Source organism: Taudactylus pleione, unplaced genomic scaffold, assembly GCF_031769625.1.
Source record: "Taudactylus pleione unplaced genomic scaffold, aTauple2 ptg000513l, whole genome shotgun sequence".
NCBI classification, from domain to species: domain Eukaryota; kingdom Metazoa; phylum Chordata; class Amphibia; order Anura; family Myobatrachidae; genus Taudactylus; species Taudactylus pleione.
The window spans coordinates 4,174,541-4,192,764 of record NW_028284915.1 but is presented as its reverse complement, the minus strand read 5'-3'; the positions used below and the strand labels follow the sequence as shown (position 1 = coordinate 4,192,764).

The 18,224-nt window shown below is 37.6% G+C and overlaps 2 protein-coding genes across 3 annotated transcripts in view; one reads left to right on the top strand and one right to left on the bottom strand.

Moving 5' to 3' along the window:
• The window catches only part of APELA (apelin receptor early endogenous ligand), a 28,584-nt gene extending 23,525 nt beyond the window's left edge, over window positions 1-5,059 (top strand). Inside the window, exon 3 of the mRNA XM_088450274.1 lies at window positions 3,296-5,059. The gene's annotated coding sequence lies outside the window, so the exon portion shown is untranslated. The remainder of the gene's footprint in view (window positions 1-3,295) is intronic.
• Window positions 5,060-7,511: 2,452 nt separating this feature from the next.
• Window positions 7,512-18,224, bottom strand: part of TMEM192 (transmembrane protein 192) — a 79,062-nt gene continuing 68,349 nt past the window's right edge. For both annotated transcript variants that reach the window (XM_088450272.1, XM_088450273.1), the window contains 2 exons: window positions 12,978-13,080; window positions 7,512-10,500 (listed from right to left, as the gene is read on the bottom strand). In XM_088450272.1, the coding sequence (XP_088306398.1) occupies window positions 10,383-10,500; window positions 12,978-13,080 (221 nt within the window). In that variant the 3' untranslated portion in view covers window positions 7,512-10,382. The remainder of the gene's footprint in view (window positions 10,501-12,977; window positions 13,081-18,224) is intronic.

Here is an 18,224-nt window from a genome sequence, read left to right as displayed (position 1 = left end):
CTGTCCAACCATCCAACTAGTTGATTGGTTGGAATGAAAATCTGGTAATGTATGGGAGTAACTGATGATCAGCAATTTGCTCCTAAATGCCAGAAAACAGATGAAAATGGTCGTCAGACAAGTTTGTTAAATGTTTGATCTAAACAATTTGTTCAAACAACAGTTTTTGTCCATTTTCCGGCATTTGGGAGCAAATTGCTGATTGTCATTTGCTTTCATACCTTACCAGATTTTCATTCCAACCAATCAGCTAGTTGGATGGTTGGACAGAAAGTCTTTATGTGTGTATGCAGCTTAAAAGATGTCTAAAGGTGCATACACACGTAACGATTTTGTAACCAACGATTTTCTGTCAGACTTTCCCTTGAAAAAGTGAACGATTTTTTGAACGATGAACGAATGTTCCTTCTCTTAATGAAAATCATCATGTTGGACAGTCTGAAACGGACTATGAACGATAACTACAAACGGGAGTGCGCATTTGTGATTATCATTCATCGTTATAACTCAAACTGAACACATTTTTGGAACGATTTAACGATAATGACGTCGTTATCGACAAATTGTTAAAAAAATCATTACGTGTGTATGCACCTTATAAGACCAAATTTTCAAACGATGTTCAAACGATATCGATATCATTCAATCGCTCATTTTAATAGTCTAGTGGATAGGCACCTTTACGCAGAAGCAGTGTGGCTGCCAGATCTGCATTGGACGGATATGAGAAAGCAGCAGTGGGCGTCCCTATGCTAGAGTAAGCTTTGGAGATAATCGCATATTTTTGCAGGTGTGATCCGTGAGATATGGCAGCTGTGAAGGCATTTGTGTTCGGATCTGAGACAGGCCCTCAGTCGAGATTATTTCATATGGAAATTTAGGGAGGTACATGGGAGCAGATAATAATCTCATGGGTGAAAAGGTTTATATGTTGGAAGGTGTACTTCTGATTTATGGTACTTGTTAAGATGTATGTATTAGAGGTGTCAGCTTTTAATACCAATACTTACTAGAAATATTTAACTGGCAAATATTACAGTATGTACAGAGATTTAACTTCTGAGATTGTACTTTTAGCTCAGGGTAGATTACTTCTTATTGAACATAGATTTCATATGAATTTTAATAAAACATTGTTCTACATGGTCAGTACTAGGTCAGGAAAAACAATTAGCATCATCACATTATCTTCTGCGTAGAGAACACTAGGCACGAGATGAAGTGATGCATTATTGCAGAGGACGGAAAAGATAGGCCTCCGTTTGTTAAATATCAGGACCACTAATTGACTGATACCATGCCTATTACAACATTACTATCTCAAGGGCTTCCGCAATCCCATTGAAGCTCTGAAAGAGATGATGAATGACTTACCTGATAATTTGGCTGATTTCAACAAAACTTATTTACCATAGGCCTTTGTTGAAGTGAAGGGTGCAAAATAGTATCAGTTGCATAAAAGGGTGTTTAACTAGCACTGTAAGTGACCCACCCCATTAGGCCACATTAAATAGCCTGCAGAAAGAAATCATTGTTTGGCCAGAACCCATTGTCTGTAGTTATCAGCTACTCTCATAAGACAATATCTTATGTGATAAAGGAAGACCGAAGAGGAAGACTCATTTTATTTTTCTAAAAACATTAAGGGGAAAGCCCACTGTATTTACCAAGACAAAAAAAATAAAATAAACATAAAATTATAGATAGATATAGAAATATAGACATCTCCATAGCTGGGAGTGTGTGTGTATATATATATATATATATATATATATATATATATATATACACACATATACATATATATACACATATACACACACACACACACACATATATATATATATACACACACACACACACAGGTTGAGTCTTCCATATCCAAAATGCTCGGGACCAGGGGTATTTTGGATATCGGATTATTCCGTATTTGGGAATATTTGCATACTATAATGAAATATCTTGGGTATAGGACCCAAAACTAAACACAGAATGCATTTATGTTCTATATACACCTTATACACACAGCCTGCAGCTAATTTTATACAATATTTTTGAGAATCAAAAAAAGTTTGTGTACATACATGAAATTCATTTATGTTTCATATACACCTTATACTCACAGCCTGAAGGTTATTGTATACTGTATTTTAATGAATTTGTGCTTTAAAACAAGTTTGTGTACATTGAACCATCAGAAAGCAAAGATTTCACATTCTCAGTCATACTAAAAATATTCCGTAATTCGGAATATTCCGTATTTCGGAATATTTGGATATGGGAGACTCAACCCTATATATATATATATATATATATATATATAGATATATATATCTATATATATATATATATATATATATACACACACACACACACACACTGTATATACACACATACATACACACACACAACACATATACTCAAATTTATACACACACTAGATATATAATTTTAATTCCAAAAATTCTGTTCTAATATTATGCACTAGTTTAATAACCCTATTGTAAACTTGAATATGCAAGCATTTTATACCATCATAATGGTTTTATTTGTAATTTTAATTGCTCTAAAAATAAAAAATAAATACCACTAATGTGAGTAAAAGGAAACATTTGCATTTTTGGTTGCTATATGTAAATTTAGTACAGGGAAAAGTAACTTAAAATCCCAATTTGACAGTAAAGGTTTCTAGATTTGTTTTTAGAGAAGGCCAAAGTTTAAGATTACCTGACCTGCTTTTAACATTTAAATAAAAGTTTTCGAGCATGACTTTCAAACATTGAGCCAATCTGATGCCAATCAATCACCTTTCACATACACAATTGTAGAGCATTTCTCTCCCAGCTAAAAGTACTTGTTTTTTTTGGCATATCCACCATGAGGGTAGAAACCAGGCATCAGCCTATGTTTTTAATGGTACTTTTTTTTGCATTATTATACAGGAGATAGATATATCTATCTATGAAAAGGGGTTTAAAGAGACATGCGCCTGATAGTGTAGTAAATTAAATAAGGTGGTAATTGGTGCTCAAAATTAGTGTGCATACCAAAGAAAAGAACTTTAAAGCTTATCTGGTTTCTAATGGTATAGTTCATATATAGATGAGTAAATGGGATGTCATCTACTGGAACACCTTTGAAAAAGGCTCATTCAAGCCAGGGAAAGACAAGGTGGTCTCATAAGAGGTACTTTTCATTTAAATGTAAATACAAGGTGTATAGTAAATACATGTGTGTGTGTGTAATATATCTCTGTCTGACCTTCCACAGCTAAATTTTAACTTTTTTTTTTTAGGCTGAAAATGCTGTAATGTCTGGACGATGTGACAGAACAAGAAATGGTATTATTTATTAATTTCTACTTGTGTTTGACGGATAAACCTCTCCATGGACCACAACCATTAATGCCTTGGCTTATTCAGCAAGATGGTCAGAGACTAAGTTTAAATAATTAAAAAAACTGAACTACAGCAAGACTTGGACTGTTCTTTCTAGAGTTTCACAGTAAGCAGAAACATCCCAAATGGCATCCAGGAATTATACAGCTGCTTCATGACCAGACAGGAAAACCAACATGGAGATTCTATCAGCAGCATAAATATCAAAGGAGCAATTAATGACAACTTGTTTATGATCCGGAATATTTTTTTTCCAGGTGGATAACCGAATGTTCTACTAGCCAAATGTACCTTTTCTACCACAGAGGTTATATGCTTAGCGCCGCTCCATCCAACCTCTGCTGATCTACCGATCCCTGAGCCTGTGTTATGCAGAGTGGATTTTGTAGTACACACTATCTAGCAGTATATGTGAATATTTGCATCCACACATAATGCTCAGGCTGGGCAGCATGACACAGTAATCACACCATCTCTGTACTGGTGCCAATCCAATTCTTAAATGATGCATAGGATTTAATTGTGTAGGAGTGCAATACTGATTTCTATTACATATGCAAGGATTTATTTTTACTAGTATTGCTCCTTCTTAAAGTTGCATAGGACTAAATAAATACATAACCTTCTGCACATTTGTTAGTAGATACCAGAGTTTAACCATTATCATTTACACATTATGGCATAATTATGCCATCACTGGGTAGGGTGGATGCAGTTTGTCCCATTGATTAACAATAATCATGTTAACCAATACTGTGACCAAAAAGGGTTCAATATACTAATCCAAGCTACATCTGACTTTCTATCTGGACCGATGGTTCCCAAACTTGTTTGAATCACAGCACCCTAGAGTATCATCATTATTATATTTATGGCACCCCTAAGTTTAAGTTTGTTATTGAGAGATTCAGAAACAAATGTAGTGAAGTGCAGTAAATTCTGCTTACCCGTAATCCTTAGGTTCAGTTATGTGGTGGGGACAGGTTTGTGCTTCTGTTCGTCCACATATTTACATTAAATTGACCATAATTAATTTGATTTGGTGCTGGACCACCAACCTAAGGCACCCCGAGGCACCCCAGGGCTCCCTGGTGCACAGTTTGGGAACCACTGATATGGACTGAATTAAAATGCACCTTTAATATTATTGTGTTCTACATTAATTTTTAATCTTATTAGGACTCCTTTTACAATATTAAACAAAACAGAGTTTATGCCGTTCATAGAAGCTACTGACCTACTGATTTCCAGATGGTGGGACAGATAAACAACCAAATATACAAATGGCCACATTGTACTGACCTAATTTTGGCTGACATACAAAATATGCTAATCCCATGGCAATGTCTGTCATTATGCATTCTCTTTTTCCATAAAGAAAGAAGATCAAGTGGATTGGATTATGATCAGGGATGATGATCCAGAACATGGTACAATGGCTGGCAAATTTGGTTGACACTAGCTAAGCAAATTAGTACCCCTGACACATGGCGATGTTCACCTTTGATGTATGTTTAAAAAGTATAAAAGATCAAATCACAGCCTCTGAATTAGACCACCCCTATTATGAACTGCAAAATTATATATTCCCAAAGTTGTTAAAGTTTTACAGTTGGTTTTGTTTATATTTCTATGTTAAAAAAATAATGTATATGTCTTTAAAGAAAAGATGCACTTCCAATAAACATGCTATTGTAATAAACTATGTTATTTTTTTTAATAGCTTTATGCTTTTTGGTTAGCGTTGCTTTATTTTTATTACAAAATAAAAAAAATATATATTGAAATAAGACAGTCATGTATAGTCTTTTTTTTACAAGTGAAAACAATTTAACATGTTTTACATATATAATGGTTTAAAATAAATTATATGAAGTCGGAAAACTCAGCTAAAAAAAGTACGTGCCAGATTTTCAGAGATTGTCCAGTATGATAAAGTGTTATACTGGTCACTGGAAGAAATAAATACTGTTCCTTCTGTTCCAGGGGTAATATTCAAGGTTGTAGATGTTAGTTTATTTTAGCTCTATTCATGAGATGGAAATTTCCAAATACAGTGTGTATTGGTATTTCTCGGAAAGGCGGAGGAAGAGCGAACCTTAAAAGTTGGCTGACTGGAACATCAAACCTCTGGAATCATCTCTAGTCCAGCCTTTGGCATTCACATGTAGTGGTGCAAATATCTCAACAATATATGCATTAAGCTTGGGATGAAAGGCTTGCTATACATTATAAAGAACATAAGATTTGCTGATTAATACCCTATACTTGCAACGTGAAGCATGAACTGTTGCTTAGTTGTGTGTTCTAATAAACACTATTGTGAAAGTTGTGGGTACACACTAGAGCGACATCAACACGATATGTCAAACTGCAACGAGCTTTACACAGTGTGTAAATCTCTATTGCAGTGGTCTCCAACCGGTAGCTCGCAGCCTTAATTTTGGTAGCTCCCCTAGCTGCAGTACTGCCGAGTCAATTAGGAGGAAGTGACCTCTGACGTGTGCTCCCCCTGGCATCAACGCCATGGGTGGAGCCACAGGGAAGCACATCAGGTAATTGCAGCAGTCTCTACAGCAATCACCTGACGTGCTTCTCCGTGGGTCTACCCACGGCGTCTTCAGTATGGCGGAGAGAGTGACTCTTGCCCAGCCCTGCTGGAAAATCACACAGCAGCACTGCCTATAGGTTTTGCTCCTCTACTGCACGTACCTCCTTGGAGCCGGTAATTAATAGTGAAATGTGCCTGTGCTTACATTTTACTTACAATATCACTGTAATCATTAAATACATTTTTATTTTCTATGAAACAATTTTTTGTTTAATTTTCATTAAATTACCTTCAATAGCCAGATTATCTTTTTCTACAATTTTAGTAGCTCTTCAGGAGGTTTCATTTTTCTAAAGTAGCTCACACATCAATTAACGTTGGAGACCGCTGCTCTATTACATGCGCCAACATAGGGGGTCGTTCCATCAGACGTCCTGCACATCAAATGGAACAACCCGGGTGACACCACCATGCGGTTGAGTGGAGCCGGTGGAACGATATATCGGGTGGTCATATACCACATCGTGCAGTGTCTACGGCCGACCGCTATAGCGTTACATTTGGAGGCTACGATACACATCATTCTAATGTGTACCTAGACATAGAGAAGCTGATTCTGAGTCGGACACAAAGTGACTGAAGTTCCAGACAGTCAAAGAAGCCAGATTCATTACCTTATGCTACTGCAAGAGTCTGTAGGGCTAATGCAGGGCATTATGTGCCTGCAAGCGGAAACCTGTGCTGTCCATTGCTGCAAGTTGTCGCAATCATCATTAGTATTGTCACTTGCACTAGTCCCATGCTAGGTGCAAGAGATCTATCAGAGACAGGCTTCCCATCCCCCGTATGTACAATTGAGAATCACACACAGCTGTAGATACATGCTCAGGACACTCCAGAAGTCAGGGTGGTTCTGTACGCTCACATTGCTGCTACCCTAAAAGTGGGCAATTTCATGGAAAGACAGATCTGACCAAGTTCCGTACGACGCAGGATAGGACAGAGATACGCAGAAATGTGTACATTTGTATCTGCGCATGCGCTGTAAGCAAAACCTCGCCATTTTCATACGGCAGTTATGTTCCATCTAATACTCCCACCACTGACAGCATTCAACAACAGCTTTAGAGCTGGCCACACACACACCGATATTTTACCCGATCTGGACGATTCTGACACATTGGAACAACAGATCGTGTAAAATATGGCCAAATCCTGAGTAAATAGTGAGTCCCCACTGACGATCACGATGCGCGTCCCCGCTGGTCGCACATCGCATCGTCAGATCTGCCGTACAGTAGGGAAGATCTGACAATCTAGGAGGCGATGCACTGTGAAAGTCTGACTGCAGGAGAGATCGTATGAAGATTGGACACCAAATTGTGTGCAGATCGTGTGCAGAGCTGCCAGGGAGAGTTTCAAGGGAAATCGTACACATTGGCTGATCGTGAGCACATCGCTATGGTCTGTGGGCACCTTATCACGCAATCTGTCCAAACAGGTTTTCACCCGATGTTCAGTACACATTTCTCCCTTTACAAAACAACACTCAGAGTCGCTGTCAGAAATCTTTATTAAACACATTTAATTTTCTAAAGATATGTAGCAAATAATAACCCGAATATATAGAAATACATAGTGCAGTCAATACAAAATTCAAGTTGTACAGATAACAATTGCTGTGCCAGCAGTCTAACTTTCTTAAAGAGGGTCCAGTTAAATAAAAAATACATCTCTCACCTCTTTAGGATCATCGTCTTCCCCTTCACACCCATGCACAATGTTTTTGTGTTCGTCACCCGTTGTCCTTGCCTATCCTGCAATCCAAGTCTAAACTATACCCTACTACAGGATCTGAGAGAAGCATGTGACAAGCTGCATGGAAATGCAGGTCTGCAGTCTCATTGCACCCATTAATATGCCAGCTGGGACCAGGAGGCAGAGTGTTGTACACCGTTCACAGAATGCTCCTTTGGTGCTTGGTTAGGCTTATGCCAGAACATGAAAATAAATACACCAATTATATGAGCGTGTGCTATAGGAGAGATTTAAAATGTAACTTGACAATTCAGAGAACAGTAGTAAAAACAGTAATACTTCACATTATGACAATACAGTACAGAAGAATAAGGTGGCATTCTAAGGCCGGTATCCAATTAGCCTCAATATAATTTCAGGGACGAAAAACATGAATTTTGAACCGATAATCCCCATTTTTCTAGTTTGTTGTTATCACCCTATCCTATTTGTTCAAGCAAACAAATAGGATAATTCAGCCGAAAACACAAAGTATCCGTAATAAGTTCGCGGACCAATGTGTTTTTGCCATTGCGGCAGCAAAAACCCAGCACTTTTCGGGGAATTTTTCGGGACACATCCCAAAAAAAATCCCTGTTAAGTGCAGCCGTCGACACGGACTTTGGGGCTAATTAGATAGCCCCCGGGGGATCCATTAGCAGCTGCAATTTACCGCTGCTAATTGGATACGACAGTAAATGTCTAAATTGTTTTCACATTGCAGTCTTTCATTTATACCTAGTAGTTGTCGCATTAAAAAAAAACTAGCAATAAAGTTGACAGAATGAATTATTAATATTCAGATGGGGTCAAATATAGTGTGTACACCAGTAAGAAATCCACTTATAGGAGGAATCTGAATCCATATACATCCAGCAGTTACAGACATACATACAGCAAATGCCAGAAGCACACAAACAGTGGACATGGTATGGACAGGGCAATACGACTGCGCACCTTTATAGGTTTACAGACATCATCAGAGCAGCTCCCAAATTTCAAATAAATATACAGTTGAAATCAAATGTAAAATCTTATTGTACACTTATTGAATTTTTTAAGTTAACAATTTGTGCATAAATAAAAAATGTACAAAGAAAATCTCAAAATATAATCAAAACACAGTCATGGATACTTGTACATTAAGGAACAGGCATGTAACTACTAAATACTGTATGATTAAAGCTCTAATCTATGCTATAAAAATAGGCATTATACATATATAATAATGGCACCCTTTAACAGCAGTTTGAAATGTTTCCAGAATGCAAGGTGATATTAAATGCTTTTATTATCCCCATCATGTAGTCTTTGCTGGTACATAGACTACAGGTCAAGTAGAATACTTAGATGAACATATTACAGGTAAAGTCCTAGTTATTTAAGAGATTCAGGACAGTTAGTTGAACAAAGAAATATGGAAAAAAAAAGTTAAACTAAATAGATGGTTTATCTAGATCTTTGTTTTCTCAAAGTATACGAGAGCTCATTACAAAAATGTACAACCGCAACACTTAATATAGATCTAAAAGGGAAATTGTCACCAGACTCTACATCACCTTTGTATTTATTGCATAGTGTTTGCGTATTTAGAGTACATGTACCATCAAGAAATCTTTGTACCGGACTCCTGCGGTGAGGAGATTAGGTATAGAGACAACCAGCCAAGAATCTCGCACATCATAACATGAAGCTTAACATCAAAACAGAGTCAAGACATCAGCTGAAAATGCAGGTGAATGGGTACAGATGAAAGCTACATATTCAGTGCATCTCAGAAACAAAATACAATGTACAACATGATGACAGACCCTGTTGAGAGGAAATTTGCACAGATATTATAAAAATGGCCATTAAAATGATGAAAACTACAAAATAGAAGAAGATTTTTTCCTTCTTTCTCTGGATCACAGTTTGAATAAACACACACACACATACATATACACTAATATATATATATATATATATATATATATATATACACACATATACACACACATTGCTATATATATATATATATATATATATATATATATATATATATATATGAGTAAATTTTACTTTGACAACAATAATACTACAAGATCATCATAATACACTTATGAAATATTGCTGTAGCCCTGAAGGGGAGGGGGGAATTGTTATAAGATTTTACAATTCTGTACAATTGCATCCAAGAAAATATATTTATTTATCCATGTTTGGTTTCTCATCTGTTGAGATACAAAATTAGGCCGTACATATCCTGTATAAATCCTGTAGATCAGTTTAAAGACAGTTCCACAGAATCCATAGCATACCAACATATATTAATTCAAACAAACACTAATGAATGCAAAATATATCAGAATTATTGTAGATTCTATTTTACGTCCATCAGTATGAAATTAAATAGAGTTTATGTTACATACGTAAATGCACAGCAACTTCGTTAGGTCCAAGCAATTAGACCAGGAAGAAAGTTCTAAGCGTTCCGAAGCTTTAGGTCCAGAGCAGTGAACAGGAAAATCAGTTGTAATATAACTTGAAAGTCAACCTCATGAAGGTCAGTAATATACTGAACTGAAGTGGAAGGTCAGCAGTCTAAATTCGGTGTTGAAACACACTCATATCTGTGGCTGTCTATTCTTCTGAGGCTATGTTTGGGGTGATGTCGCAGCAAGAAGCTTCTGACAAAGCAATGCGTTGTGGCGCTGAAGATATTCGATTGTATCACCTTGTTTCTCAATGACCTCTTCTAAGCTTGCTCCTTCACTACAAATAAAAAAAATAATGCAATATAAGCAGTGAAAAGTGTGACCTATTCCCACTGTATACAATTTTAAATTTTTCATGTTAGTTCTGAAGGTTATTAAATAATTTTTCATGTTTTGTGAATGTATATGAATGCTGGTGATATAGGGTTATATTTACAACTGTGTAAATTTGAAGATTTATTTTCATTGACAAAAGATTTTTTTTTAATTAAGTATTTTTATTGATTTTCATGAAAATATCAAAACTCAAAAAAGAGAAAAAATAAGTATAAAAAGCAGTAAAAAAAATAGAAAAAATACAGGCAACATATCAGATGATGTTATATTACAATGGACAAACAGGCTGGCATACAGTCATTATTCATGTCGCTTGTTATGCATATATACTAATAACACATCATTATAAATATGCAAAGACGACATATTACAGATTGAGAAATGCATATACTAACAAGTGATTGTGTGGCAATGGGTCCCCCCCACGGGCCGCTACATATTAGTCCTAGAAGTAGAATTGGTGACAGATAGTATCTCAGGGGAGATCTGAGAATAAGCGGAGTTAAGCCATATGGCCCATATGCGGTCAAATTAGATTCAGAATTTCTAGCCAAATAAGTATTATTCTCATGTGCAACTATGGTGGAAACTAGGGATAACCAATCATAATACTCCGGCCCCATGGATGCCATCCAGGAGCGGGCAATACAGACTTTGGACAGCATACAGACATTCAGTACATACTGACGTGTGTCTTATCAATGCAGAGGACATAGAATGCAGGCGCACACTCTAGGTACTAAGAACAATGATAGACAAAATAATCTGAATAAAGTCTATAATTAACATGGAGTATAAGTGAGGTTATTAGTACATTTTTGGCCAAGAACCTCACTTATACTCCATGTTAATTGTAGACTTTATTAGGATTATTTTGTCTATCATTGTTCTTAGTACCTAGACTGTGCGCCTGCATTCTATGTCCCCTGCATTGTATTACAAATCTCAACATAGCAGCACCTCCTATTATGTTTAAAATTAGGGTGTGCAGTCCAAGTTCCCCCTCCCCCTTACTACTATATGAGCGTGTCTATCAAGCAAGTGTTCATCGACAAAAGATTTTAAAATAAACTTACACACAATATGGCATTTAGTAAATGCAGATTTTAGTTGTGTTATAACCGCCTTATTTTTTTTTACCTTATTTGCGACATCAACAATCAGATTATTATAGAATACAATGAGGGAACAAAGGGGCTGGTTCTGTGCAGAATCCATCTCCAATGACATTGGAATAATTTTTAGCTGAAGACATGATTTATGGATAGTGAATGGCTATGCTGAGAACTTCTAGACTAGATATTCAATGCAGATCCAAACCACTTTTGAAAGTTGTAGTGTAAAGCCACATATTGAGCCTGATGGTATATGAGAGGTATCCAAGTCAGGTGGATGGTGAACAAGTATCGCTTGGGTACAGCAATTTTGTTTGGCCTATACAATCTGCAGCCAAGAACATCTATAATAGAACAAATGGCGGTCCAAACTGCAGGGTGAACAGACATAATAGTGTAATATACAGCACGAAGCTGTAACCATGCACTCATACCCTCCTTTGTCCACACAAGTTATTTTATATCACTTCTTTCTAAACAGACAATGCGAGAAAGCATTGTCTGTTTAGAAAGTGGTACAGAGATTCATTAGCCAGTACCATGTGCCACATATGTTGGCAAAAGGTACATATCACTGTCCAAGTGATAACGTGCATGACAAGGCTTAGTGATCAACGAATGTCTATGCTACATTATTTCTCCAGTGGTTCTCTGGCACTCTAGCGTGGATAGGCCCTTATAACTTACACTTTCACAGGCGAAGAATTCATCTGCTTGTGTGCACAATAGAAAATCGAAACGGGATGAGGTTAAGATCCCGACAACCGGGATGACGTCTGACGGAACCCCGGCACTGGAATCTTGATCGCTGAGAAGACACCAGCGATGGAATCTCGACATGACTGGTGACGACGATGCCGGGATCCCAGCAGACTGTATCCTGATTGCAAGGTGACCGGGGAAAAGTATTAGCCACAGGGAGGGTGGGAGGGATTTAGGTTTAGGCACCCCAGGGGGAAGGAGGGTTAGGGGGTAAATAGGACAGGGGAACATTACTCACCATTCCCCTGTTGGGATTTGAACCATCAGGATGCTGCTGTCAGTGTACTGACAGCTGGCATCCCCTCCATCGGTATTTCATACCGATTCCATAGAAACACATAGGATGTACATAGCGGTATTTTTCAAACTTAAATAGAAAGAACATTGTTTTTTGAACACATTAAAAAAAAACATTGATTTTTATTCTAAAAATTGGTTCAACTTTCAGCTAAAGCTATTCAGATTTACATTAACTATTTACACCATCTCTTAAGCGTTGGACAAGCAATATTAATATCCAAATATTACTGAAAGGAGATACCTGAATCCAATTCCTGGGTTGACATGACCTTGAAATGTATGTATCTTCTCTTCTTCGATGATGTCTGGCCTAGGCATACCTCTGTTAAACTTGTATATTTGCACTAAAATGTAAATAAAAGTTAGAACAAAAAAAAAAGAAAAAAAAAAAAAAAAGTCTCCTCACCACTTTTATTAATTCATAAACCAGAATTAACTGAATGTTTTATGGCATAGCAAAATATTTCAAAGCAAATTTCAAGTGAGGCTGGAGAGTGTGACATTTACAAAACTCCCCTGGAAACAGTCACCTGATCAGACTGACAGGAGTATGTGCACAGTCATTAGGCCACTCCCACTGGCAAACTTTTAATATGAATGACTTGTACTAATTCAGTGGAAATGTGCAGAAGCGATTTTCAAGTGATGTTAAATAGAAGCACGCAGACAGCTCGGATATAAATTTGTTAGAGAGAAAACATACCTTAAATTATTAAAGACTTCTTTATCTGTCTATTAATGTTCATTACAATACACATTTTTGTAACAGGAACAATTACGTTGGCTTCGTTAAGACGACCAATTAAAAAAAAAATCATTTCCATAAAAGGTAAAATGTAAGGGTTTGATACAACATCCCTTTAATAATTGCAGAATGGTTAGTCATGATACATTTATACATTGGCGGTGTAGCTATAATACTATTTCACAGAAAAAGACAATATGGATACCAAGTGGTAATAAGGAGAATGTAGAGCAAATATTTAAAGTTACATTAAAATATGTGCTTCTTGGTGAAACCAGATACACTGTGACAGTTTTCAAGTAAGTGCTAAAAAAAAAAACAACAACTTGGGCTGTGTAATTGAATCACCTTGTGAGACCTATAAACCACCCTGGGTGCAGCTTTGGTACACAGCACATAAAACATTAATACAATGGATGTTATTTATGCATTTATGCTGCTTAGCTGGCTTTTTGCCTGATACCTTGTGCTTCTATCATCTGTAACATTATCGCACCATTTCTTAAGGTGAGATTTTCATTTTTCTTTTAGCACACTTGCTATTTGATATCCCAAATATAATGTAATTTAAGTAAGCAGAGAGGCTGTATTATTTCTTAGGGGTCTATTTACTAAGCAGTTTTAGGAGAAGTGAAAAGTGAAGAGTGAAAAGTGATAAGGTGCCAGCCAATCACCTTCTAACTGCCATCTCACAGGCTGTGTTTGAAAAATGACAGTTGGGAGCTGATTGGCTGGCACCTGATCACTTTTCACTCTTCACTTTTCCTAACACTGCTTAGTAAATAGACCCCTAAGTTCCTTATTATACCTTCATGTCACTTGCCCGATAGAAATATACCTGCTCTAATGTTTGGTACATTGTGACAGTAATGCCAAATGCTCCTCTGCCACAACATACAGTAGCAGAAGTGCATTTTCAGTAAAGTGTGCCCCTGAAAAATAAAGAATCCTTATCACCGCAATAAGGAATATATTTTCCGTTAAAATGTAAATCGCCTGTCCAGCTGCACAAAAGGCAATGATGGGCATAGGCATCTCCTGCAGAGGGGTCTTGATTGCCCCATTGAGGGTAATGGGCTAACACCACACGTGCAAGATCTGCAAAGCTTCATTCCCATAGAAGACTTAGAGGAAGGTATTTAGATCTATGGGGACAGCTGATGTGAGGGCTGGCTGCCAGAAAACAGGTGATTGGATTTAGCTAGACATCTTTTAATAGATGACAAACAGAATTTGGATGGTATGAGGATTTGGGAAGCATTTGGCTATACATTACCTTCATTAAAAAGATAACTTGCCTAATAATGATTAACTTAGAAACAGCTGGAAGGTACAGGAAACATATGCAAATAAATTGGCTCATGTCAACACAAAACAAAATCGGAAGTCAATATCCACAGGATAGAATAGTTCCTCTATTTATTTTTATTTTTTTAAATATATTTTTATTGAAGCAATGAGTGTTACATATGAATATCATGTAAACAATGCACAGAATAACCATCAATGGATACATTTCTGGATGTTCAAACACAGAACAAAGTATCATTGTATACAACAAGTCAAGAGAATACATTAATAAATGTTATCATTCTAGAAGAAAAAATAAAAATCAGCTGGCTTGCCCCAACCCCCCGATCCAAAGCAATCCCCAATGTCTGCAAAATAATGGACTTTTGTAACATAAAATTACACAGCAATTGGAGGGTCATTATCCACCATGCAAAGCATATACCATGTGGTATTTGAAAAATAATTGTGAATTTGGGATTTAACAGCTGCAGAAAGAGTCGCTATATAACTCTCCCAATACTGCAAAAAATGGTTCGACTTTTGTTTCCTTCTCTAATGTAGCTCCCACCCACAGTTTGGCTTTAAATAGGCCAGTGGAAGGAGGTTCAGGGTGTATCCAGGTTTGTAATATGGTTTTTCTTGTCCCTGTGCTTACTGTCAATAATAGGATTTCGACACAGTCTAGTTACTCGTAAATCTTGGGCGATAATTCCAAAAAGAGCCCAGTCCGGTGTTAAATGTAAATAGTTAGTTGTTCCACTAAGTATGTGAGAACACGAACCCAAAACTGGTGTATTATGAGACAGGTCCAAAGACAGTGCATCAGATCTGCCATAAAGCACATATGCGACATTGACAGACCAATCTGAAAAACAGTCTATGAGGTGAGAGTTAAATTCTATGGAGGATATTGAAAAACATCTCCTTGTACAATATAGAGGAAAATGCTTTGCGTGATCTAAAGTGGACTTTTAGTAGATCTTCTATTTGTAAGCACAGAATTTGGGTGGACCAATCCTTAATGCCTCCTTGAAATTTGGAGTAATTATCGTAGTATGGAGCCTTCGGTAGGCCAAAGAGATAGCCCCTCTACTCGAAGGTTGTTGCTGCAGCAGTTTATCAAATTAATTATCCCAATCACTCGGAGAAAAACATCTGATAACTGAACTGGTATAGTGCTGAGCTAAAAGAAATGCCATTGGGTGTCCCGCTAAAACTGGATATTTCTCGAAAGCTTCCTGGACCGAGAGGTCGACAGTGTTCTGCGTCAAGAAAACAAATATTGGTCACCCCGCCTATTCTCCACACATTAAAAGAATTAGTTCCTACTTTTTTACATTTTATGGGTAGATAGAAGAATAGGACAGTATAGATACAGATGTGTCCACATACAAATATCCTCCGTGTACTACAAGTTGTGTTACACAATGTGTGAGCACCGTGCGACTCTGTAGCATCGAGTGTCTTTTCGTGCAACTTTTTACCTTCGAATGAGTCCTATTCGCACATCGATGTACAAGCAGCCTCTGCTTATTAATATTATATGCTGCATGCCTATATTATGTGTGCATTGTTAGCGGCTGTGACACTAACGTAGTATTTAGCATGCAGATACACAGACTATAGGCATGATGCTTATCATTTTAATCAGCAGAGACTGCTTATGCGTGCTATTTGCATCACTGTGCGAATAAGATGAATTTAAAAGGAAAAAAAAAACACAAAAAGACGATCTGCACTACTGAGTCACGCCATGACATGGTGCGACTAGGGCTGTCTAACGTGCAAGGAGGATAGATGTATGTGGACACATCTTACTCTTGGCAAACATTTGAAAATCTACAACAGCCATGCACAGTACACATCATCGCGTACTTACACAAAGCATGGACGTCCATATAATATACCTATAAACACCGATCAGCCACGGACCGGTAAAGTGAATAATATTGATTATCTTGTTACAATGGCACCTGTCAAGGTATGAGATATACAGAGTGTTTCACTCGCTATTGGCCCCAATTTTTTTTTTTTTTTTTTTTTTCAACTTTTAAAGTAATTGACGTAATTTAGTGAATTGTGACACAGACATACCTTGGTCTATGAGAAATATGAGGAAGTCATAGCAAGTGTTGAAAGTGTTTGCTATTAGCATCTAGGCCAGCTTTTCATGCATGCACGAAGTGAGGGCTAGCTGGTCACCATCCTAGTTCGCAGCGCAGTCCAAAATTCGAATAGGGGAGCCACACCAACTGCCAGTGAGGATGGCAGCTGGTGTGGTTCCCCTATTTAAATTGGAGCCGCCACTGCTAGTCAGTAGGTATTCCTGCTTCTGACAGTGGTGTTGTGTACTGTGGAGTCTACATTCATCGTGTCTGTTATGTGCAGATATGAACCTTTATCGACTTTTCCAGTACGCCTAGATAATAAATGTGTTGTTCAGCCGAGTACCAGTTTATATTCGTACGTAACACACAGACATGAGGTAGGGCTGTGTCAAATTTCACTAAATTACTTTAAAAGTTATAATAAAAACTTTGTACCAAGTATGCAATGGTTATTACCTACCAAAGGTGGTCCAAGGAAGGACAACTGGTGAACCAGTAGCAGGGTCATGGGCACCCAAGGCTCATTGATGCACATGGGGAGTGAAGGCTAGCCCATCTGATGCTATCCCATAGAAGAGCTATTGTAGCACAAATGAAAAAGATAATACTGGCTACGATAGAAAGGTGTCAGAACACACAAAGCATTGCAGCTTGCTCTGTATGAGGCTGCGTAGTTGCACATGCTGACCCCAAAAGCCCCTACAATGGGCATGTGACTCTCAGACCTGGACCATGGAGCAATGGAAGAAGGTCGTCTGTTCTGATAAATCATGATTTATTTTACAACAACATGTGGACTGCCACGTGTGTGGTTTGCCTGGGGAAGAGATGGCACCAGGATGCACTATAGGAAGATGCCAAGCTGGCAGAGGCAGCGTGATTCTCTGAGCAATGCTCTGTGTTGGGAAACCTGGCATTCAGGTGGATGTTACTTAGGCACGTACCACCTAAACATTGTTGCAGACCAAATACACTCCTTCATGGCAATAGTATTCCCTCTCAGCAGGATAATGTGCCCTGCCACACTGAAAATAATTGTTCAGGAATGGTTTGAGGTACATGAGAAAGAGTTCAAGGTATTGACATGGCCTCCAAATTCTCCAGATCTCAAGCCGATCGAGTATCTGTGGGATGTGCTGCAAAAAAGCCTGAGCCATGTATGCCCCACACACTTCTGTTGTGTGAGATTTAATTGGTGATAGGGAGCACATCACTTTTTGGTCAGTTGCCATGTATGCAGTTTGGTGCTTCAGACTGGTGCTAGTGAAAATGAAGGTGTTTTTTGGTTACTCCTAAATATCCGCTACATTACAGGTAATGACAGTTGGTCTGAACTCTGATC